Source organism: Papio anubis, chromosome 7 (assembly GCF_008728515.1).
Source record: "Papio anubis isolate 15944 chromosome 7, Panubis1.0, whole genome shotgun sequence".
Lineage (NCBI taxonomy): Eukaryota > Metazoa > Chordata > Mammalia > Primates > Cercopithecidae > Papio > Papio anubis.
The window spans coordinates 42,945,943-42,969,975 of record NC_044982.1 but is presented as its reverse complement, the minus strand read 5'-3'; the positions used below and the strand labels follow the sequence as shown (position 1 = coordinate 42,969,975).

Here is a 24,033-nt window from a genome sequence, read left to right as displayed (position 1 = left end):
TTTTCCCTCTAGATTATCAGTCTATGGTTTTGTCTTTTTTTTTTTTTAGACGGAGTTTCACTCTTTTTTGCCCAGGCTGGAGTACAATGGCGCGATCTCGGCTTACCACAACCTCCGCCTCCCGGGTTCAAGCTATTCTCCTGCCTGGGCCTCCCAAATAGCTGGGATTACATGCATGCGCCACCACGCCCGGCTAATTTTCCTTTTTTTTTTTTTTTTTTTTGAGACGGAGTCTCGCTCTGTCGCCCAGGCTGGAGTGCAGTGGCGCGATCTCCGCTCACTGCAAGCTCCGCCGCCTGGGTTCACGCCATTCTCCTGCCTCAGCCTCCCGAGTAGCCGGGACTACAGGCGCCAGCCACCACACCCCGCTAATTTTTTTTTTTTTTTTTTTATTTTTACAAGCCAGGAGGCAGGGGTTTCTGCATTATTGCCAGCCAGAGATGGTCTCAATCTCCCCTGACCTTGTGATCCCTCCCCTATACCAGCCTCCCTGAGAAATGCTGGGATTACAGGAAAACTGAGCCACCATGGCCAGGCACAAGTTTTTAAAAGGAAGATGGGTTTCCAGTGACCATTGATGTGAATCTCTTTTTCTGGGGCCAGAGTCTTGCTCTCTGTTGCCCTAGGCTGGTCAGTGGTGATCGGCTCACTGCAGCCTCTGCCTCCTGGTTCAGTGATTCTAAATATTTTCCCAAAAATTGGCTGCGGATACAAGTGCTTGCGCTGCCCTCCGGCTAATTTTTATTTTTAACGTGATTGAGCGGGTTTCATCATGTTGCGTCTGGGCTGGTGTCCTGGCTTCTGACCCTGTTAGTAGCAGCCATATCCACCTCCCAGCAGAAATCTGGGATTACAGGTGTGAGCCATAGCAAAAAGCCTGGCCCTGATCAGATCTTTAAAGAGAAAACAAATTAATAGTATAGACTCATAAAAGTAGTATTGGAGAAGAGAAAAGAAGCAGACTGTAAGTAAATAGAAATAGCAACAAATACAAAAACAACAAATAATACTTAGGTGCCACTGTCCAATAGAATATGCAATCTAATAATTTCCACAGCTTAAGATCATGTTATCTTTTGTTTTTCTTTTCAGGACAGGGTCTGACTTGGTCACCCAGGCTGGAGTGCAGTGGCATGATCTCAGCTGCCTGTAACCTCTGCCTCCTGGGCTCAAGCCATCCTCCCACCTTAGTCTCCCAAGTAGCTGGGGCTACAGGTGTGCACCACCACGCCAGGCTAATTTTTGTGTGTATATATATCATATATATGTAATGTATATATTCTCATATATATATATATATATATAGAGAGAGAGAGAGAGAGAGAGAGATGGGGTTTTGCCGTTTTACCCAGGCTGGTCTCAGACTCCTGGGGTCAAGCGATCTGCCTGCCTTCACCTCCCAAAGTGCTGGGATTACAGGCGTGAGCCACTGTGCCTGGCCAAGATAATGTTATCTACATTAGAGTTAGCTTTAATTCTTGCTATGTTGTAGACCTTGTTTTCAGCTTCTTTCTGAATTTTCTCTTAGAGAGCAAGGGAGCAGTGATGCGCAGGTGTGTATACAGAAATGCAGGCTCACTAACTGGGCAAGGACATGAGCTTGTTGGGGCCACTTGAGACCAGTTGGGGAAAGAGTTTGAGGCTCAGTGGTAATTGTGGTGGTAGCTGGACTAACGCAGTGTTGAAAGTGAGTTCACAAGAGGTACAAGATTTTCTCCTGGTCGGGCACATTGGCTCACACCTGTAAACCAACACTTTGAGAGGCTGAAGCAGGAGGATCATTTGAGCCCAGGAGTTCGAGGCTGCAGTCAGCTGATTGTGCCACTGTACTCCAGCCTGGGCAACAGAATGAAACTCTGTCTTAAAAAAAAAAAAAAAAAAGAGAATCATAGGCAAAGAAATAGACTCTCTTCCACTGGATGTTGTTGAATGTGGATGTGATCACTGGTACTGTTACAGTCATCTTATGAACTTGAAGGTAACTAGCTGACAAGCTGAAGATTTGCAGAACAAAAAAAATGGAGAGCTGGGGCGGGGGGCCGGCGGGTGGCAGTCATCTGTAGCTCCAGCTACTTGGAAAGCTGAAGTGGGAAGATTCCCTGGGCCCAGGAGTTGAAGGCCAGCCTGGGCAACACAGTGAGACCCCATCTCCAAAAAAAGAAAAAAGGTAAGAATTTGGATTCTTGCTCACAACCAATCCTGGAAATGTCCCACTTCTGAACTTACGTGAGGTATTTTTTTTTTGTTTTTTTGAGACAGAGTCTCACTCTGTTGCCCAGGCTGGAGTGCAGCGGTATCATCTTGGCTCACTGCAACCTCCACCTCCCAGGTTCAAGTGATTCTCCTGCCTCAGCCTCCTGAGTAGCTGGAATTACAGGTGCCTGCCACCACACCAAACTAATTTTTGTATTTTTAGCAGAGATGGGCTTTCGCCATGTTGGGCAGGCTGGTCTCAAACTCCTGACCTCAGGTGATCCACCTGCCTCAGCTTCCCATAGTGCTGGGATTACAGGCATCAGTCACCGTGCCTCGCTGGAATTTTAAAATTTTATGTAGGAATGGGGTCTCACTATATTGCCCAGGCTGGTCGCCAACTCCTGAACTCAAGTGGTCCTCCTACTTCAGCCTCCCGAAGTGATGGGATTACAGAAGTGAGCCACTTAGTCTGGCCACATTTGTATGTTTTCTGTGTGCCTGTTACTAGCTCCCAAACACACCAATATCTATTCAAAGTGACTTTCTTTTCAAATTTATTTTCTTTCTCCTTCTGTCTTCCTCCCTTTTTCTTTCTTTCTTTCTTTTTTTTTTTTTTTGGAGACAGAGTCTCACTACTGTGTTGCCGAAGCTGGAGTGCAGTGGCACCATCTCGGCTCACTGCAACCTTCGCCTCCCAGATTCAAGAGATTCTCCTGCCTCAACCTCCCGAGTAGCTGGGATTACAGGTGTGCACCACCACGCCCAGCTAATTTTTGTATTTTGAGTAGAGATGGGGTTTCATCATGTTGGCCAGACTGGTCTTGAACTCCCAACCTCAAATGACTGGCCCACCTCCCTCCCTTTTATTTCTATACCCACTCCCATTCCTTTCTCCCCCATGCCAGGTAACCATTCTATGGTGTTAATACATAAAATCGTTATGAGTTCTTGCATAAAGTGAATTGTTAGTTATAATATTTTAATTAATATAAATGGTTTTCCCCGCACATGCATTCTTCCTGCTTTCACTGGGTACTATGTTTTATGATTGAGCCATATGGCTAAGTGTACATCTTGTCTCTGGTTTTTTTTTTTTTTTTTTTTTTTTTTTTTTGAGACGGAGTCTCGCGCTGTCGCCCAGGCTGGAGTGCAGTGGCGCGATCTCGGCTCACTGCAAGCTCCGCCTCCCGGGTTCACGCCATTCTCCTGCCTCAGCCTCCTGAGTAGCTGGGACTACAGGCGCCCACCACTGCGCCCGGCTAATTTTTTGTATTTTTAGTAGAGACGGGGTTTCACTGTGGTCTCGATCTCCTGACCTTGTGATCCGCCCGCCTCGGCCTCCCAAAGTGCTGGGATTACAGGCGTGAGCCACCGCGCCCGGCTTGTCTCTGGTTTTTAACTATTGCTACTTCATTGTGTACGTTCACCACATTTTTACCTTTCTCCAGGTGTAGATATCCAGGTTGTCTCCGACCCCATGATGTCAAAAATAATTCCCAATAATGGATATTTATGAAAATCTCTTTGGGATATTACACCAAGCACAGCAATTACTAGGTCAGAGGGTACATGAACACTTAGGTATGTTCTTGCTCTCCAGAATAGGTACATCCATTTATACTTTTTTTTTTTTTTGAGACGGAGTCTCACTCTGTCGCCCAGGCTGGAGTGCAATGATCTCGGCTCACTGCAAGCCTCCCGGGTTCACGGCATTCTCCTGCCTCAGCCTCCTGAGTAGCTGGGACTACAGGTGCCTGCCACCATGCCCAGCTAATTTTTGTATTTTTTAAGTAGAGACAGTGTTTCACCATATTGGCCAGGCTGGTCTCAAACTCCTGACCTTGTGATTGGCCCACCTTGGCCTCCTGAAGTGCTGGGATTACAGGCGTGAGCCACCGTGCCTGGCTGTTTACACTTTCATCGGTGGTGCAAGTTGGGTTTCTTCAGGCCCACGTGCCTCCAACATTTGGTGTCATTCAATTTTACAATTTTTGTAACTCTAAATAGTATAAAGTGGCCATTTAAATTTTTCATTTCCTTATTTTATCTTTTGGGACAGGGTCTCGCTTTATTGCCCAGTCCGGCTTGCAGTGGCTCGATCATGGCTCACCACAGCCTCAACACCCTGGAATTAAGCAATTCTCTCACCGCAGCCTCCTGAGTAGCTGGGACTACAGACACACACCACTATGTCCGGCAAATTTTTGTATTTTTTGTAGAGATGGGGTTTTAACATGTTGCCCAGGCTGGTCTTGAACTGAAGTAATCCACCCACCTTGGCCTCCTAAAGTGAAGGAATTATAGGCATGAGCCACCACACACAGCCTTTCCAACACTTTCTTCTATTACAGTTCTAACCTTTTGCCATTTAATATATCTGGAGTATAGCTTTGTGTTATGAAGGGATCTAACTTTGGCTGGGCACAGTGGCTCATGCCTGTAATCCTAGCATTTTGGAAGGCTGAGGCAGGTGGATCACCTGAGGTCAGGAGTTCAAGACCAGCCTGACCAACATGGTGAAACCCCATCTCTACTAAAAATACAAAAATTAGCTGGGCACGGTGGTAGGCACCTGTAATCCCAGTTACTCGGGAGGCTGAGGCAGGTGAATCGCTTGAACCCAGCAGGCAGAAGTTGCAGTGAGCCAAGACTGCAACACTGCACTCCAGCCTGGGCAGCAATTGCAAATTTCTGTCTCAAAAAACAGAAACAAAAACAAGAAAAACAAAAATTAGCTGGGCGTGGTGGCAGACACCTATAATCCCAGCTATTCAGGAGGCTGAGGCAGGATAATTGCTTGAACCCAGTGGGAGTGGAGGTTGCAGTGAGCCGAGGTCACGCCACTTCACTCCAGCCTGGGTGCAAGAGCGAACCTCTGTCTCAAAAAAAAAAGAAAAGAAAAGAAAAGAAAAAAGACAAAGAAAAAGAAGAAGGGATCTAGTTTCATTTTTCTCTAGCAAGACCGTATCCTCAACTCCATCTAATAAAAACTCTTCCTTTTTCATGGTGTCATCTTTGTAAATATTAAATTGCCATATATCCATAGGTTGTCTCTGGACTCTATTCATTTGCATTATTCTTAGGTCATGTCACAGTTTTTACTACTATGATTTCGTAGAATGTCTTAGTATCTTAGTATCTTAGTAGGGAAAATCATCTCTTTTTTTCGGGGGATGGAGTTTCACTCGTCGCCCAGGCTGGAGTGCAATGGAGCAATCTTGGCTCACTGCAACCTCCACCTCCTAGGTTCAAGCAATTCTTCTGCCTCAGCCTCCCGTGTAGCTGGGATTATGGGCGTGTGCCACCATGCCCAGCTAATTTTTGTATTTTTTAGTAGAAATAGGGTTTCACCATGTTGGTCAGGCTGGTCTCCACCTCCTGACCTCAGGTGATCCACCAGCCTCGGCCTACAAACTGCTGGGATTACAGGCGTGAGCCACTGTGCCTGGCCCTTCCATATAAATTTTAAAGTAAGCTTGAGTTCATCAAAAGATCCAACCGGAATTTTTATTGGGATTAATGTAATCTGCTTTTTCACATTAAATTTAGAATGTTCACTTTTATAATATTGCCATCTCATTGGAAGCAAAGAATGTTCCTTAGATTATTTTCTATGTCTTCATTAGAGTTTTAAAGCTTTCTTCAAATAGACCTTGTGTAACCTTGGTTAATTCCTTGATATTTTACATTTTTATACCTATTGTGAAATGATATGCTTTGGATTTTCGTTGGCTGATCTGATTTATACTGGCGACCTTGCCGAGTCTCTTAGGAGTTAGAATAGTTTGTTGATGGTTGAATTTTTTAGGCAGATATCATTTGCAAAGGAGAGGTTTTGTTTTCGCTTCTCTTCCAATCCTTACATGCTATAATTGTTTTTCTTTCCTTATAGTATTAATCAGGATTCATACTACTATGATAGGCCTCTCCAGTGACTCGTGGTCTCAAAAGGAATGCATTGAATCTAACATTTCTCCACTAAATGTAATGTTTACTGTAGGTTTTGGTGTTTTTTTTTTTTTTTTGAGACGGAGTCTTGCTCTGTCGCCCAGGCTGGAGTGCAGTGGCCGGATCTCAGCTCACTGCAAGCTCTGCCTCCCAGGTTCCGCATGTTCTCACCCTCCCAGCCTCCGGTGCTGGGACTACAGAAGCCCACCACCTGCGCCGGCTAGTTTTTGTATTTTTTTTTAGTAGAGGCGGGGGTTTCACGTGTTGATGCGCCAGGATGAAGTCTCGATCTCCTGACCTGCGTGATCATGCGTCACCGGCCTCCCAAGATGCCAGGATTACAGGCTTGAGCCACAGCCCAGCCGTGTATCTATTTTTTTTTTTTGAGGCGGAGTCTCGCTGTGCTCCCAGGCTGGAGTGCAGTGGCCTGATCTCGGCTCACTCCACCAAGCTCTGCCTCCCGGGTTCGCCATTCTCCGCCTCAGCCTCCCAAGTAGCTGAGACTACGAGCGCCCGCCACCATCCCGGCTAGTTTTGTATTTTCAGTAGAGAGGCGGGGTTTCACCATGTTAGCCAGGATAGTCTCGATCTCCTGACCTCGTGATCCCACCATCTCGGCCTCCCAAAGTGCTGGGATTACAGGCTTGAGCCACCGCGCCCGGCCATGTGTATCTATTTTTAATTTTTGTAGAGATGGGATTTTGCCATGTTGCCTAGGCTGGTCTCAAATTCCTGGGCTGAAGCACTCTGCCTGCCTTGGCCTTCTGAAATGCTGGGATTACAGGTGTGAGCCAGCAGACCCAGTCCCTACTGTAGGTTTTTATTGTATAAACTTTCACCAGGTTTAAGTACTGTATTGCTAACTTAGCCAGGCATGGTGGTGTGCACCGGTAGTCCCAGCTACTCAGGAGACTGAGGCAGGAGAAGTGCTTGAATCCAGGAGGTAGAGGTTGCAGTGAGCCAAGATTGCACTCCAGTCTGGGCAACAGAACAAGACCCTGTCTCACACACACACACACACACACACACACACTCTATTGCTAAGTTGATGTTTATATTTTTCATAAATAGTTGTGAAACTTTCCCATGTTTTTCTGTATCAATTAAGAAAATCTTGGCCAGGTGCAGTGGCTCACGCCTATAATCCCAGCACTTTCGGAGGCCGAGGTGGGTGGACCACCTGAGGTCAGGAGTTTAAGACCAGCCTGGCCAACATGGCGAAACCCCATCTCTACTAAAAATACAAAAAAAATTAGCTGGGTGTGGTGGTGGGTGCCTGTAATCCCAGCTACTTGGGAGGCTGAGGCAGAAGAATTGCATGAACCTGTAAGGCAGAGGTTGCAGATTGAGCCCAGCCTGAGCCCAGATTGAGCCACTGCACTCCAGCCTGAGCAAAAAGAGTGAAACTTGGTCTCAAAAACAAAAAGATAATCTTGATTTTTTTTTCCGTTTGTCCATCACTGTCATAGATTTTCCTATTTTGAGTCATGCTGGTATTCCTCAAAGTCTACTTGGTCATGTTTTTTCTTTTTAAAGATACCATTGAATTTGGTCACCAAATATTTTTAAATGTGAATACATATTGATAAGCAAAATGGAACTATTTTCATTTTTATCTGGTTTGGGATCAACATTACATCAGCCTTATAAGTTATTAAGATAGCTGCCCTGGCTTTTCTTTCGTATTTGGCATTTTTGTTTTGTTTTGTTTTTGGTAACAGCTTTTACTGAGATAGAATTCATTTATTTAAAGTGTACAATTCAATGGTTCCTAGTATATTCATAGCTGTATAACTATCACCACAGTCACTTTTAATACCCCCTCAAAGAAATCTCAAACCCTTTAGCTGTCACCCACCAATCATCCCATCCTTCCCCCTCCTCCCAGACCAAGGTAACCTCTGACACATGTTCTTTCCCTATAGATTTCACTATTTTGGCCATTTCATATAAAGGAGATGGTTCAATATATGGTCTTTTGTGGCTTTTACTTAGCATGTTTTCAGGATTCATCCAAGTTGTGGCATGTATCAATATCAGTATTTTGGAGCTGGGTGTGGTGACTCATGCCTGTAATCCCAGCACTTTGGGAGGCCGAGGCGGGTGGATAATTTGAGGTCAGGAGTTTGAGAGCAGCTTGGCCAACCCGGTGAGACCCCATCTCTACTAAAAATACAACAATTAGCCAGGCGTAGTGGTGTGCACCTATAATCCCAGCTACTTGGAGCCTGAGGTAGGAGAATCGCTTGAACCTGGGAGGCAGATGTTTCAGTGAGCTGAGATCGTGCCACTGCACTCCAGCCTGGGCGACAGAGTGAGACTCTGTCTCAAAAAAAAAAAAAAAAAAAAAAAAAAAGATTCATTCATTTTTATGGCTGAATAATATTCCACTGAATGGATATACCACATTGTTTGTTTTGTTGTTTTGTTTTTTTCACAGCCAGTTTTCATACTGTTGTTTCACATTCTCACAGCCCTCAGCACATGCCACATCCCAGCCCAGCTCTGGGACTTTGGTTCAGGGCTCAGAGCCTCTGGTCTGGGCTGATCGAAAACCTCCTTTGATCCTGTGGCAGTAGGTGGACCTTGGCTCTGCTCCTCCCTACTCAGAGCTCAGGGCAGTGCCCCATGCAGCTGCCCCACTTCCACGAAGGCCTCCACGCGGCAGTCAATGTCTTCCTTATTGTGCACTGCTGAGATCTGTACCCAGATCTGGGCCTTGCCCTTGGAGACCATGGGGTAGCCGAACCCAATGACAAAGATGCCTCTCTTCAGCATGTCATCCGCCATGCGAGAGGTCAGCTGGGCATCACCCAGCATCACAGGGCGGATAGGGTGACTGGCTCCCGAGACAGTGAATCCAGCAGCTTCCATCTTACTACAGAACCACTGGGTCTTGGCAGCTATAGAGTGGATGATGGTGTTGCTCTCCAGGAGCAGATTTAGGGCCTTGGAAAGGCAGCCAACAACAGCAGGTGGCAGACTGTTAGAGAAGAGGTAGGGCCGGGCGGCAGCAGGGACACCAGGGGCCCATGCCCTGTCGTGTAGCCCCCTGTTGCTCCACCCAGGGCCTTCCCCAGGGAGGAGTTGATGATGGTGACCTGGCCCATCACGTCCAACAGCTCATCTGTGCCCCCTCTTGTGGGTCCCAGGAAGCCAGTGGCACGGCATTCATCCACAAAGACCAGGGCGCCATGTCTAGAGGCGAGGCGGCAGATCTCCTGTGGAAGTATGCTGTCGCCATCCATGAAAAAGGCCCCACCGGTGGCCACCAGGCGCAGTCGATGCTTCTGGGCCTCCTGCAGCTTCTAGGTCGGCCACGTCCAGGTGGCGATAGCGGTTACTTGTGGGCCTTGCACAGGCAGATGCCGTGGATGATGGTGGCATAGTTCAGCTCGTCCGACAGCACTGCGTCCTTAGAGGTCAGGAGGGCCTCAGAGGCCGGCATTGGCGTCACAACAACTGGAATAGAGGATGGCATCCTCCCGCTGGTGGAAGCGGGTTATTTTTGCTTCTACATTCTTGTGGATGCTTTGGGTTCCACGGACGAAGCAGACAGAGCTAAGGCCAGCTCCAAAGAGCCTTCAGACCTGCCTGAATCACCTCGGGGTGGCTGGCTGCTCAGGCCCAAGTAGTTGTTGGCACAGAAGTTGAGGATTCCACCGGAGACGCCGTCCACGCGGATGTGCGGCCCCTGACGGGACGTGATGACCCGCTCACTCTTCCAGGTGCCAGCTCCGCGGATCCCTTCCAGCTCCCCCTCCAGAATGCCGCGCAGCTGGGCCAGCGCTGACTGCGCGCCGCCCCACAGGGCACTCTGGAGAGCGCCGCGCGCCAGGCGTTCCCAGCCCACATTGCTCCTACCTCGCCAGAGCGCGCCTGCCTGCCCGAAAGCCGTGCGCACTGCCCACATTGTTTATCCATTCATCTACTGATGAACACTTGGATTGTTTCCACCTTTTGGCTAGTATGAATGTTACTATGAACACTCATGTCCAAGTTATTGTGTGGACATATGTTTTCAATTCTTCTGGGCATATACCCAAGAATGGAATTGCCAGGTCAAATGGCAATCGTACAATTGCTTGAGGAACTTCTAGACTATTTTCAGCTCCACCATTGTACATTCCCACCAGCAGTGTATAAACGTTCTAACTTCTCCACATCTTTAGAAGACACAATTTTTATTACTATTATAGCCACCTAATGGGTGTAAAGTGTTTCGGTTTGCATTTCTCTGCTAATGATAGAGTATCTTTGCATTTCTCTGCCAATGATATTGAGTATCTTTGCATGCGCATACTGGCCATTTGTATACCTTCTTTGGAGAAATGTCTATTCAGATCCTTTGATCAATTTTAAAATTGGGTTGTCGTTTCAATATTGAGTTTTAAGATTTCTCCATAGTTCCTTATCTATGATTTGCCAACATTTTCTCTCATTCTATGGGTATTCTACGGGTTAATATTCTATGGGTTAGTAGTCTATGGGTTGGTGCAATCACTTTTGTACCAACCTATCTTTCTGAGGGTCTCTTTTAATTGGTGAGTTAAATCCACTTATACTATTTACACTGTTCTCCACATGGTCAAATGCACTGGGTAACCTGTAAGTTGATTCTTCTCCCTGGACAGCTCCCTCCTGACATCCTCTGTCCTGCTCCAATCTGGACTGAATACTCTAGCGCTGCAAAGCTGTTATCTTGCCACAATGCTGGGTTGGTTCCCTGATTTTTGCTATCTCTGCTCTTCCTTGATTTACTTCCTTAATTTCTGTGGAGTATATCCTTCAGCAGCCTTTGAAAAAAATGGCATGGAGAGTAAAGTTTGAGATTTTGTGCCTGCAATGTTTTTAACTTCATGCGTGAAGACAGCCTGATTGGTCATAGAATTACTGTTTCCTGGGTTTGGTCAATGAGAGTTTGGTTACAAATGGATACTTTGTTAGCTATATCAATTTGGTTTCTGAGGTTCAGAGAACTAGGAAATATTTATTTGACAAGGGATATCTCAAAAAATTTTTCATCTATTTACTGCATGAGTTTGGAGAGCTGGAAATTCAATAGGTAGGAATCTGTCCTCAGAACTCTGAAGGCATTGATCCACCATCTTTTGTCATCCAGATTTGCTAATGAGAAGTCTAACACAAATGTAAATCCGTTCCTAAGTGATTTTTTTTCTGGACATTTGCAGGATCTTCTATTTACTCTGGGGGTTCTGAAACTTCACAGTGCTATGCCTTGATGTGGATCTTTTTCATTCATTACACTTGACACTCTGCTATGCCTTTTAATCTAAAGATTGAAGTTCCGGAATAGCCACTGTATTAGTCCATTTTCACACTCTATAAAGAACTGCCCAAGACTGGGTAATTTATAAAGGAAAGAGGTTTAATTGACTAAGAGTTCAGCATGGCCGGGGAGGCCTCAGGAAACTTACAATCATGGAAGAAGGCAAAGGGGAAGCAAAGCACCATCTTCACAAGGCTTCAGGACAAACAGTGAGGAGTTAAGGGGGCAGAGCCCTTTATAAAACCATCAGATCTTGTGAGAACTCACCCACTATCACAAGAACAGCATAGGGGAAACCAACCCCAGGATCCAATCACCTCCCACCAGGTCTCTCCCTAGACACGTGGGGATTATGGGGATTACAATTCGAGATGAGATTTGGGTGAGGATGGCCGGGGGCGGTGGCTCACGCCTGTAATCTCAGCACTTTGGGAGACTAAGGCGGGCGGATCACAAGGTCAAGAGATCGAGGCTAACCTGGCCAACATGGTGAAAACCCGTCTCTACTCAAAATACAAAAATTAGCTGGGTGTGGTGGCACACGCCTGTAGTCCCAGCTACTCGGGACGCTGAGGCAGGAGAATCACCTGAATGCGGGAGGCAGAGGTTGCAGTGAGCCGAGATTGTGCCACTGCAGTCCAGCCTGGCGACAGAGAGACTCCATCTCAAAACAAAAACAAAAACAAAAACAAATTTAGGTGAGGACACAGACAAACCATACCAGTCATTTATGTTATTTCTAATAACCCACTGCCTCCATTTCTATTTTAACTTTTTTCACTTTCTAAAACTGTTAGTCTGGTTTTAGACCCCTATATTTATCTTCTGTGGCTTTCATCTTTTCTCTTTGTCTCTTTCAGTTCCCCTTTCAGGAATATTTTCTCACCCGCATCTTCCAACACTATTAATTACTTTTGAATTTTAAATATTTTTAATTTTAAAAAGTCCTACTGTTTTGATACTGCTTCACTTCCAATTGTTTTATGAATGCGATTTCTCCAGATATCTTTCAAACTAATTCTTTCATTCACTACATAGCACTGTCTTGTATTTTAAAGATTCTGAAAAACACAATTTTTTAACGCTTATGTAGTGCTACATCAAAACATCAATGTACTGAAGATTTTAAGCAGCATGCGGCATCATCAGATGTTTTTGTTTCTTCCCCCTCATTTCCCCACCCCTACCACATCTGTTTTTGATGTTTAGCCTAGAAGTAGCAAGAAGGATGAACTAAAGCAGATTAGGGATCAAGCTGGTAATCCAGGTGAGAAATAATGAGTTTTCTCTAAGGTAATAGTGGTGACGTAAAGGCAAAAGGATAGCTGACAAACATTAGGAGGTGAAATGGCACAGGACTTGGTGAAAAGCTGGTTAGGAGAAGAGGGAAGAGAAAAGTCCAGGTTATCCTCAAATTTATGGTTTGGACAACAGGAAGAATAGGAATTTCTCCAAGTCGAGTCCTATTATAAACATTTTCAGTTTTGTATTTCACTTTGAGTCTCAATCTACCAAGATAACTTCCTTTCAATCAGCAAAACACCTGTTTACTACTTACTAACAATATTAAAGATGCAAATATTTACTAAACATATTTTTCTCATTTTACATACATGGCTATCATTTTATTTCTAAAAAAGTTTAATTCTATTTACTCATTAAAATACTTACATTTAAATACTCCAACATAATACATTAGGTGTATTAAATATAGAGATGCTCCTCAAATGAAGAATATAGTCTGATCTGGTTTTATACACAATAACGACAATTTAAAATGTAAAAAACTGGGCTTAAAAAATGCAGCCAACCACCTGTTTTACTAAGTTTTACCAGGTATCTCCTCCTAAAAATTCCTTATCAGAGCTATTTCTTTAAACCCAACATTTACTACACTAACAGATGGGTTCTTTAAATGAGAAATTTTACTTTCAACTCACTGATTTTATACTTAGAGGCTTTAAAATTTTTTAGAATATGTGAAGACCGGAATTAAACCATTCTCTCCGTATTTTTCCTGGACTGTTTGCTGACTGCTTGTTTTTACATAAAGCTTTAAACATGTCTACCATGGGTAGTAAACAAAAAGGACTACTTGAAACTATAAAACCTACCAAAGTGCCAAATGCATTATCACTGCTTTTTCCTTCTTTTATAAGAATCATTACTATGAACTCGTACTCGTTGGTGCACAGAGGATGCTATTTTCATGCTCTCTTTCTTAGTAAAGGTCTTCTCTATAGCTCCAGGTTTCCAAAGTAACAACTGTGCATCTTCTCCTCCAGTCAACAAAGAATCATCTTGCACATTCCAACAGAAAGAACGGACTGTAGCAGCATGCCCTCCCTGAAGGCTAGTCACATGAGTCAGTCCTGACGTGCTGCAGTTCATCAAGTGAATCCTTCCTGTGTTTGTTCCTCCAATAACATGCAATGTGTCTGTCTTTTCATGGTACAGGCCACCAATCAAATAGTCCAAAGAATCTTCTTTCATGTTAACTGCCTCTCTGACATCCTGGATGTTCAAACGTGTAACTGGTTCATCAGTATCCAGATGATTAAGATCCCACCAATAAAATCCTTCATCATGTGTCATGCAGTAAATCTGTTTATAACCTTTCCCAGACCAACCAATACAGCTTACTGATGAAATTGAGTTACAGGTTGTAACCAGTGCATCCTCCTCATTATCAACATTAATATCAAATACATTTACCAGGCCATCAGATGAACCTGAGACTACCATGTTGGGATTGCTGGGATGGAAACGTACTTGAGTGACATCATCACTATGTGTCTCTGAATATGCACCAAGTGGGTCTTTAGTTGTAGATAAATCCTGAGAATTCATCCTTGCATCCCAAAACACCAACAATGCATCATCATCAACTTTTTCTGTACCACCACAAATAATATGATCATTACAATTAATATCAAAACTGATAAAAATATTGGAAGGGTAACCCTTGAAGAGCTGAACAGGTTTTTCTCTGGCTACTCGAGCATCCCAACATTTCACAGTGCCATCAGTACATGCTGAATATACACTATCACAGGAATTTGCAAATCTGACTCCATTAAGAAGTCCAGGATATCCACTAAATTCTCGTAGTACATTTAACCTTTCTTTATCATATATTCTGATTGATCCATTAGAACATAAAACAGCAGCCAAGTTTTCTGTTCCTGCTTGGACAGTCTTTGATGTGTCTATACCAAGAAGGTAAGTGGGCTCTTTGGTTCCTGAGGAAGATTTAACAATGTGCAGATTAGCAAACTGTTCCTCAATCTTTTCCATATCAACAGCAGCATCCAAGGGTAGTAAAACTCTGTAAAAAAAAAAAATAAATAAATAAAAATAAAAATTAATGCTTAACAATGGAGATACATAAAAAATTTTAACCTGAAGTTTCTTTAAAATTGCAAATAAATCAAGAACATTTTCCTCTGAGGGCTGGCATGAATCAATCAATCAATAGAAATGTATTCTAATACTATAATCGTTTCTTTACTATGATGTAACTAAAACTCAGCTGCCTTCTAATTCAATCACTCTTTAATACTGAATTTACTGCCAGGAGTGGTGGCTCACACCTGTAATTTCAGCACTTTGGGAGGTGAAGGCAGGAGGACTGCTTGAGGCCAGGCATTAGACACCAGCCTGAACAACAAGGTAAGACCCCCGTCTCTTCAAAAAATAAATTAGCAGGGCATGATGGCCTATGCCTGTAGTCCTAGCTACTCAGGAGGCTGAGGTAGGAGGATTGCTTGAGACCAGGAAGTTGAGACTACAGTGATCCATGATCATGTCACTGTCCTCTAGCCTGGGGAATGAAGTGAGACCCTGTCTCAAAAAAGAGGAAAAAAAAAAAAATGCTGAATTTACTATATATATTTTATGCTAGTAAGAGAATAACAAGCATGTGCAACCACTACCCAGCAGTTCTTTTTAGCTCAAACCCAATTAGTGGTTCTACTCAAGTCATCCTCAGCATTGGCAAGGATCTCCACTTTGGAATAATCTTCTCCTGGCCCCAGCTGCCTTACACAACTTTAGAATTTAAACATAGATATGTGGGGGGGGGGGGCGGGGAAAGGTTTCCCAAAAATATTCATGCCTTAATCCCTGGAACCTGTGAATATGGTTACAAAGGAAAACTGAAGTTGCACATGGAATTAAGGTTGCTAATCAGCCTAATTTAAGGCTAACCTTAAAATAGGGAGATTAGATTATCCTAGATTATCTATTATCACCCTGGCCCAATATGGTAACAAGTGTCTTTAAAAGTGGAAGAGGGAGGCAGAAGAGTCAGAGGAAGAGGTTCCCATAGAAGGCAAAGACACAGAGAGATACAATGTTGCTGGTTTTGAAGACAGAGGCTGAGGGTGGCCTCTAGAAACTAAAAAGCAAGAAAAGATTTTCCTCTAAGCCTCCAAATGGAAATGCAGTCCTGTTGACATCTTAATTTTAATTAAGCCCAGTGACATCCATTTTGGACTTCAGACCTCCAGAACTGTAAGATAATAAACTTATGTTATTTAAACAACTAAGTTTGCAGTAATTTGTTATAGCAGCAATAGGAAACAAATACAACAGAGGTTCCCAGTATAGAATCCCGGAGAAGTGCTTCTAAGGCAGTAGCAGCTTGCCATGGTAGAACTGGGATTTGATCCTAGGTAATCTGGCTTCAGGCTTCACACACTGTGCTCTACACCACCATACTAGACTGCCTCTCCAGGGTGGGCTGTATGTAGGACAAGTTCAAGGTCAGAAAAACATGCATGCCTAGTAACACTATCATAAATCCTTCTATTGTGCTTTCTCATCAATGAATATTCTTTCTAGCCTGTGTAACAAATTCATTTTCATTCTTAAGACGAAATGTTTTTTCTGTTGCTTTGGTGATATCTTCTTAAGCATCTGTCTTTTCATCTTTAAAAGGAGAAATGAGTACTAACTCAAGAACTGTTAGGAAGATTAATGCATGCCATGTGTTCTGCACAACGTCTGGCATATCATAGTACATACACAATAGATGTTAATAGGCCAGGCGTGGTGGCTCATGCCTGTAATCCCAACACTTCTGGAGGCCGAGGCAGGGATCACTTGAGGTCAGGAGTTCGAGACCAGTCTGTCCAACATGGTAAAATTCCGTCTCTACTAAAAATACAAAAATTAGCTGGGCGTTGTGGCACACACCTGTAATCCAGCTACTCGGGAGGCTGAGGCAGGAGAATCACTTGAACCCAGGAGGCAGAGGTTGCAGTGATCCAAGATCGCACCATTGCACTCTAGCCTGGGCAACAAGAGTGAAACTCCATTTCAAAAAAAAAAAAAAGATGTACTTTAGTAAGTTGGATTTGGGTTTATTATTATTATTATTATTATTATTTTTATATTTTTAGTGGAGATGGGTTTCATCGTATTAGCCAGGATGGTCTCGATCTCCGGACTTCGTGATCCGCCCGCCTTGGCCTCCCAAAGTGAGCCACCATGCCTGGCCTGGATTTGGGTTTAAAATAGAAATAGAAATAAAATAGAAATAAGCATTCCCCCTAACTTTTAATTTTCAACATTTATTTTTACTTATTTTTTTCCTTTGGAGATGGCATCACAGCTCATTAATTTTCAACATTTATAAGTGCACACACACAAAAAGCTCCAATGCACAGACACAGTTCACCCTCTAGGTTCACTGTTAACTTCTTGCCACATTTGCTTTCTCTCTATATACATACACACAGATACACACACACACACCCCACTGCTTTTTAAAAAGGAACCCTTTGATGAGAGTTAGCTGCAGACAAAATATCACTCCATTCCTAAATACTTCACCATAACAGCATCTCTCCAACCTTCTGTTTTTCATGTCATGGAATTTTTTGAATATCCTATTCTCCAACAACTTTCATCCAAAGAGTTCAGGATCTATTGATTGTTCTTGCCTGAATCAATGATTATGCTAGAATCTGCAAAACAGTCATTTTCTAATTCTATCATTCTTTCTACCTTAGCAGGCATTCTTCTAAAAACAAGAGCTTTTTTCCTTTCTCTATTTCTTTGACTAGAAAATCACGATTCTTAAAAATTGTGTATCACAATCTATTGCTTTGCTGCTTTTTGATGCTCAAAGTGTCTGGACTTGGCCATTAAGACCCTTAAAGCCAGCTTCTGTAGCCTTTTGACAGGACCCCCTCAGTCTGTAAACCCTACATGAGAAACTCCATGGAAGCATTAGGTAGCTCTAAAAATGGTGTGCTTCCCTCAACTTAAGTATTCAGACATGAAATGACCATTTTCCAGTAATGCTGGGGTAGTCACCTCCACAGCTGCTGAGGTAACTAGAACAGTTCTGTGGTTTTCCCGCCAGATGAAATGGCCTTACCTTGAACACGTCAGGTTTGCTCCTGCCTCAGGACTGCAGCAACACCTGTTTGCCTGGAGTATTCTTTTTTTTTTTTGAGGTGGAGTCTCGCTCTGTCACCCAGGCTGGAGTGCAGTGGTACGATCTCCGCTCACTGCAAGCCCCGCCTCCTGGGTTCACACCATTCTCCTGCCTCAGCCTCCTGAGTAGCTATGACTACTGGTGCCCGCCACCACACCCAACTATTTTTTTTTTTGTATTTTTAGTAGAGACAGAGTTGCCCTGTGTTAGCTAGGATGGTCTCGATCTCCTGACCTTTTGATCTGCCTGCCTTGGCTTCCAAAGTGCTGGGATTACAGGCGTGAGCCACCGCGCCCGGCCTGCCTAGAGTATTCTTTCCCTGCATGTCTGCATGAGTGACTCCTTCCTGTTATCCAGGTCTCAGCATATGTCACCTGCCCAGAGAGAGTCTCTCCCCCACCAATCAACGTGAAGAAGTCCCTGGTCATTTCCTATCACATCCTTATCCTGTTTCATTAAAAATTAAAAATGCTGGCCAGGTGCAGTGGCTCATTCCTGTAATCCCAGCACGTTGGGAAGGCAGGGCAGGCAGATTGCTTGAGCCCAGGAGTTCGAGACCAGCCTGGGCAACAGGGCTAAACCCCATCTCTACGAAAAATCCAAAAATGAGTTGGGTGTGGTAGTGTGCGCCTGTAGTCCCAGCTACTCAGGAGGATTGCTCGAGCTCGGGAGGTGGCGGTTGCAATGAGCCAAGATCATGCCACTGCACTCCAGCCAGGACAACAGGGTAAGACTCTGTCTCAAAAAAAAAAAAAAAAAACGACAAACAAAATTTAAAATGTTTAATTATGAAGTATTTCAAATGTACAAAGGTGTAGAAAAAAGTATAACAGACACCCAAATATGTACCACCAATACTTAACAAATATTAATACAACAAATATTAATACTTTTTACTCTATCTGCCTCAGTTTAACAAAATGGAACATTACAGACACAAGTAAAACACTTCACTCCGATAATTAAGAATTTAGAATAATGGCACCACATTTACGTGTATCTTTCTTGCAATTTGCTCTTTTCACTCAATATAATTTTTTTTTTTTTTTTTTTTTTGAGACGGAGTCTCGCTCTGTAGCCCAGGCTGGAGTGCAGTGGCCGGATCTCAGCTCACTGCAAGCTCCGCCTCCCGGGTTCACGCCATTCTCCGGCCTCAGCCTCCCGAGTAGCTGGGACTACAGGCGCCTGCCACCTCGCCCGGCTAGTTTTTTGTATTTCTTAGTAGAGACGGGGTTTCACCGTGTTAGCCAGGATGGTCTCGATATCCTGACCTCGTGATCCGCCCGTCTCAGCCTCCCAAAGTGCTGGGATTACAGGCTTGAGCCACCGCGCCCGGCCATAATTTTTTAAAAGTCCTGTTTTAGTGGTAAACGTATTACCTGACTCTTTCTTGCTTATTGGTTAATAAGTGGTTGCTGAATACATTAATGCATAATTGATTCAACTTTCACACATTAAAATCACCACGTAAGGACGCTGTGGTCAACAACAGACCACATTTATGACAGTTAAGATTATAATGGAGGCCAGGTGTGGTAACCCATGTGTGTAATCCCAGCAATTTGGGAGGCCAAGGCGGGCAGATCACTTTAGCCTAGGAGTTTGAAACCAGCCTGAGCAACACAACGAAACCCCGTCTCTACATAAAAAATACAAAAATTAGCCAGGCATGGTGGTGCATGCCTGTAGTCCCATCTACTCGGGAGGCTGAGGCAGGGGAATGCTTGAGCCCGGGAGGTTGAGGCTGCAGGGAGCTGCTGTGATTGCACCACTGCACTCCAGCCTTGGCGACAGAGCAAGACTCTCTCTCACTCTCTCTCTCTCTCTCTATATATATATGAGCTGAGAAAGTTCCATCATCTAATTGTGGTCCCTGCAAATTCATGGCACAATGCATTACTCATGTGTCTGTGGTGATGCGGGTATAAAGAAACCTACTGCATTGCCAGTCATATAAAAGTATTGCACATACAATTATGTACAGTACATAACACTTCATAAAGACAATAAAGGACTATGTTACGGGTTTATGTTACTGGTTTAAAAGTCCAATACTATACTTTCTTTGACACGGAGTTTTGCTCTGTCAACCAGGTTGGAGTGCAGTGGCACTATCTTAGCTCACTGCGACCTCTGCCAAAATGCCCAGCTAATTTTTGCATTTTTAGTACAGACAGGGTTTCACCATGTTGGCCAGGCTGATATCGAACTCCTGATCTCAGGTGATCCACCCACCTCAGTCTCCGAAACTGCTGGGATTACAGGCGTGAGCCACCATGCCCGGCAAGCCTATACCTTCAATCGTTATTTTAGAGTGTACTTTCTCTACTCATTAAAAGGAAGTTAACTGTAAAACAGCCTCAGGCAAGTCTTTCAAAGGGTATTCCAGAAGGCACTGTTCTCATAGGAGATGACAACTCCATGTGTTATTGCTCCTAAAAACCTTCCAGTGGGACAAGACATGGAGCAGAAGACCACAAAATTGATGATCCTGACCCTGTGTAGGCCTAGGCTAATGTACATGTTTGTCTTTTTTTTTTTTTTTTGAGGCAGGGTCTTATTCCATCACCCACTGCAGTAGCGCCATCATGGCTCCCTGCAGCCTCAACCTCCCAGGCTCAGGCCACCACATCCAGCTAATTTTTGTATTTTTGGTAGAGACAGGGTCTCACTATTTTGACCAAGCTGGTCTCAAACTTCTGGACTCAAGCAGTCTTCCTGCCTCAGCCTCCCAAAGTGGTGAGACTAGAGGCATGAGCCACTGCCCCCAGCCTGTGTCTTAATTTTTAATAAAAGAGTTTTAAAAGTAACATTAAAAAATAAAATAAAAATTAAAGTAGAAACAGGCTTATGGAATAAGGATATATGAAGAAAATATTTTTGTACAGCTGTACCATGTGTTTGTGTTTTAAGCTAAGCATTATTACAAAAGAGGATAAAGTTAGTATCACGATGAGTGCTCTCTACAGGTATACCATTTGTTATCATTTATACCATAATTTTATTATACCTTTTTATGTTTAGATATACAAGTACTTATCATTGTGTTATAACTGTTTACAGTATTCAGTAGAGTAAAACGCTGCACAGTGTAGTACAGGTCATACTGTATAGCCCAAGTATGTAGTAGGCTACACTATCTAGGTTGGGTAAGTACAGTACACTGCATGATGTTCACAGGATGAAACTGCCTAATGACCCATTTCTCACTGTTAGGCAATGCATGACTGTAATCACAATTGGATTTCAACAAATGCTAGGCTATGTGCTCGAAACTTCTATCCAGTTTCTAAATCCTAATCATTTAACCCTATGAGGCAGATACTATTATCACTATTTTACAAAGGAAATTGAAGCTCAGAGAGACTAATCTGCCCATGCTTTCATAGCTACTAAGTGAACATATTGGAGGAGTCTGGTTTGAAATTCAAGTTATAACTTCAAAACCTGTGAATCTGTGTTCATTCCAATGTTAAGCTATTGATCTTCTATGTAAGTATTAAAGTAATGCTGTCAACTTTAATCCAGGGATATGCCCAACAGGCTTTAGAGGAGGAATTACATGTAAATTATATGTATCAGAAGAGAAAGGAAGCAGTATATGATTGTAAAAACATGTAACAACCCAGAAAAGGGTTACAATAAACAATCATCCTTTACTTTTAATTTTTCATGTGATATACTTTTCTAAAATCTTTTTTTTTTTTTTTTTTGAGACGGAGTCTCACTCAGTCACCCAGGCTGGAGTGCAGTGGCACCATCTCGGCTCACTGCAACCTCCACCTCCCAGGTTCACACCATTCTTCTGCCTCAGCCTCCCAAGTAGCTGGGACTACAGGCATCTGCCACCATGCCTGGTTAATTTTTTATATTTTTAGTAGAGACGGAGTTTCACCGTATTAGCCAGGATGGTCTTGATCTCCTGACCTCATGATTTGCCCACCTTGGCCTCCCAAAGTGCTGGGATTACAGACGTGATAAAACTTTTTCTTATGGAATCTGCATGAAGTAGAGAACAGTAAAAGAAATCCCCACATGCCCATTATCCAGCACAATTATATTTCCCAAAAGTTATCAGGGATGGAGAAGTTAGTTATACATATTTTACTGAAGGGCAATTAAGAAACCCCAGGCTGGGCATGGTGGCTCACATCTGTAATCCCAGCACTTTGGGAGGCCAAGGCAGGCAGATCACCTGAGGTTGGGAGTTTGAGACCAGCCTGACCAACATGGAGAAACCCGTCTCTACTAAAAACACAAAATTAGCCGAGCATGGTGGCACACACCTGTAATCCCAGCTACTTGGGAAGCTGAGGCAGGAGAATCGCTTGAACCCAGGAGGCGGAGGTTAGAGTGAGCCAAGATCATGCCATTTGCACTCCAGCCTGGGCAACAAGAGTGAGATTATGTCTCAAAAAAACAAAACAAAACGAACCCCAATGGACAAAATGATGAAACTCTTCAAATTCTTCCTTCCCGACCCCCACACTCCCGCATGTGGCATCAATATAATTTCCGGACTGATTCCAGCTCCAGGGACAGATCCTGATTAGCTCAAACCAATCACAGTAACCCTACCCCCTTTACCAGTTCAGAAACCTTACATTTTGGGCAATCTGGGCATGCAGTCCCTTCCCAACTAAAAGTACCCAGACATGAAACACTAACTTTAAAGTGGACGGACCCAAGCCAACTAATGAACAGCGCTTTTACACCATATCTACGAGCTTCAACATTTTCTGATTATTTAAGTCAGTTTGCAGCAGAAATTTTGTAAGTACAGCCAGAACCACCTTAACTAACTAGAGATAATCAAATAAAGTCTTGGGTATATCACCAAGTACTGACCTAAGGTAAGAGGCCCCTATAAAGAAAGATTTAAGAAACATTTTTTAAAAAGTCAAATTTCTAGGGCCGGGAGTGGTGCCTTACGCCTGTAATCCCAGCACTTTGGGAGGCAAAGGTGGGTAGATCACCTGAGGTCAGGAGTTTGAGACCATCCTGGCCAACATGGTGAAACCCTGTCTCTACTAAAAGTATAAAAAATTTAACTGGGCATAGTGGTGGGTGCCTGTAATCCCAGATACTTGGGAAGCTGAGGCAAGAGAACTGCTTGAACCCTGGAGATGGAGGCTGCAGTGAGCTGACATGGTGCCACTGTACTCAAGCCTGGGCAACAGAGTGAGACTCCATCAAAAAAAAAAAAAAGTCAAATTTATCCACCTGGAGCATGTGCTGGCAAGAAAAAAAAAAAAAAAAAAAAAAATATATATATATATATAAAAAATCCCAGCACTTTGGGAGGCTGAGGCAGGCGGATCACAAGGTCAGGAGTTCGAGACCAGCCTGGTCAACATGGTGAAATCCCGCCTCTATGAAAAATACAAAAATTAGCCAGGCATGGTGGCGCATGCCTGTAATCCCAGCTACTTGGGAGGCTGAGGCAGAAGAATCGCTTTAACTCCCAAGGCGAAGGTTGCAATGAGCCGAGATTGCGCCACTGCACTCCAGCCTGGGGGATAAGAGTGAGATTTCATCTCAAAAAAAAAAAAAAAAAAAAAAAAAAGGTCAAATTTCATTCACATTATTTAATTAATTAATTTGGAGATAGGATCTCATCCTGTTGGCCTCGCTGGAGTGGAGTGGTACAATCACAGCTCACTGCAGCCTCAGCCTTCCGGGCTCAAGTGATCCTCCTGCCTTAGCCTCCCAAGGAGCTGGGACTACAGGCACACACCACCATACCTGGCCAATTTTTAAACTTTTTCTCCAGAGACTAGGTCTCATTATGGTGCCCAGGCTGCTCTCGAACTCCTGGGCTCAAGTGATCCACCTTGGCCTCCGAAAGTGCTGGGATTACAGGTGTGAGCCACTGCATCCTGGTCTTCATTCACATTAAAAAGGGTGACTTTGGGCTGGGCATAGTGACTCATGCCTGTAATTCCAGCACTGTGAGAGGCCAAGGTGGGCGGATCACTTGAGGTCAGGAGTTTGAGACTGTCTGGCAAACATGGTGAAACTCCATCACTATTAAAAACAGAAAAATTATGCAGGCATGGTGACACACTCCTGTGTCTTGGGAGGCTGAGGCACAAGGACTGCTTGAACCCAGGATGTGGAGGTTGCAGTGAGCTGAGATCACGCCACTGCA

General features: G+C 43.8%; 1 protein-coding gene and 1 pseudogene across 10 annotated transcripts in view; both read right to left on the bottom strand.

The window, feature by feature from the left end:
- The window catches only part of WDR89 (WD repeat domain 89), a 67,278-nt gene that overhangs the window by 8,378 nt on the left and 34,867 nt on the right, over positions 1 to 24,033 (bottom strand). For 8 of the 10 annotated variants that reach the window (XM_009211715.4, XM_017961236.3, XM_017961234.3 and 5 more), the window contains one exon: positions 12,216 to 14,762. In XM_009211715.4, coding sequence (XP_009209979.2) covers positions 13,568 to 14,731 — 1,164 coding nt within the window. In that variant the 5' untranslated portion in view covers positions 14,732 to 14,762 and the 3' untranslated portion in view covers positions 12,216 to 13,567. Of the gene's footprint in view, positions 1 to 12,048; positions 12,099 to 12,215; positions 14,763 to 24,033 lie in introns of those variants that run through there. The other 2 variants (XM_017961238.3, XM_017961237.3) reach the window with 2 other exon arrangements.
- On the bottom strand, positions 8,573 to 11,765 carry LOC101008403 (annotated as a pseudogene).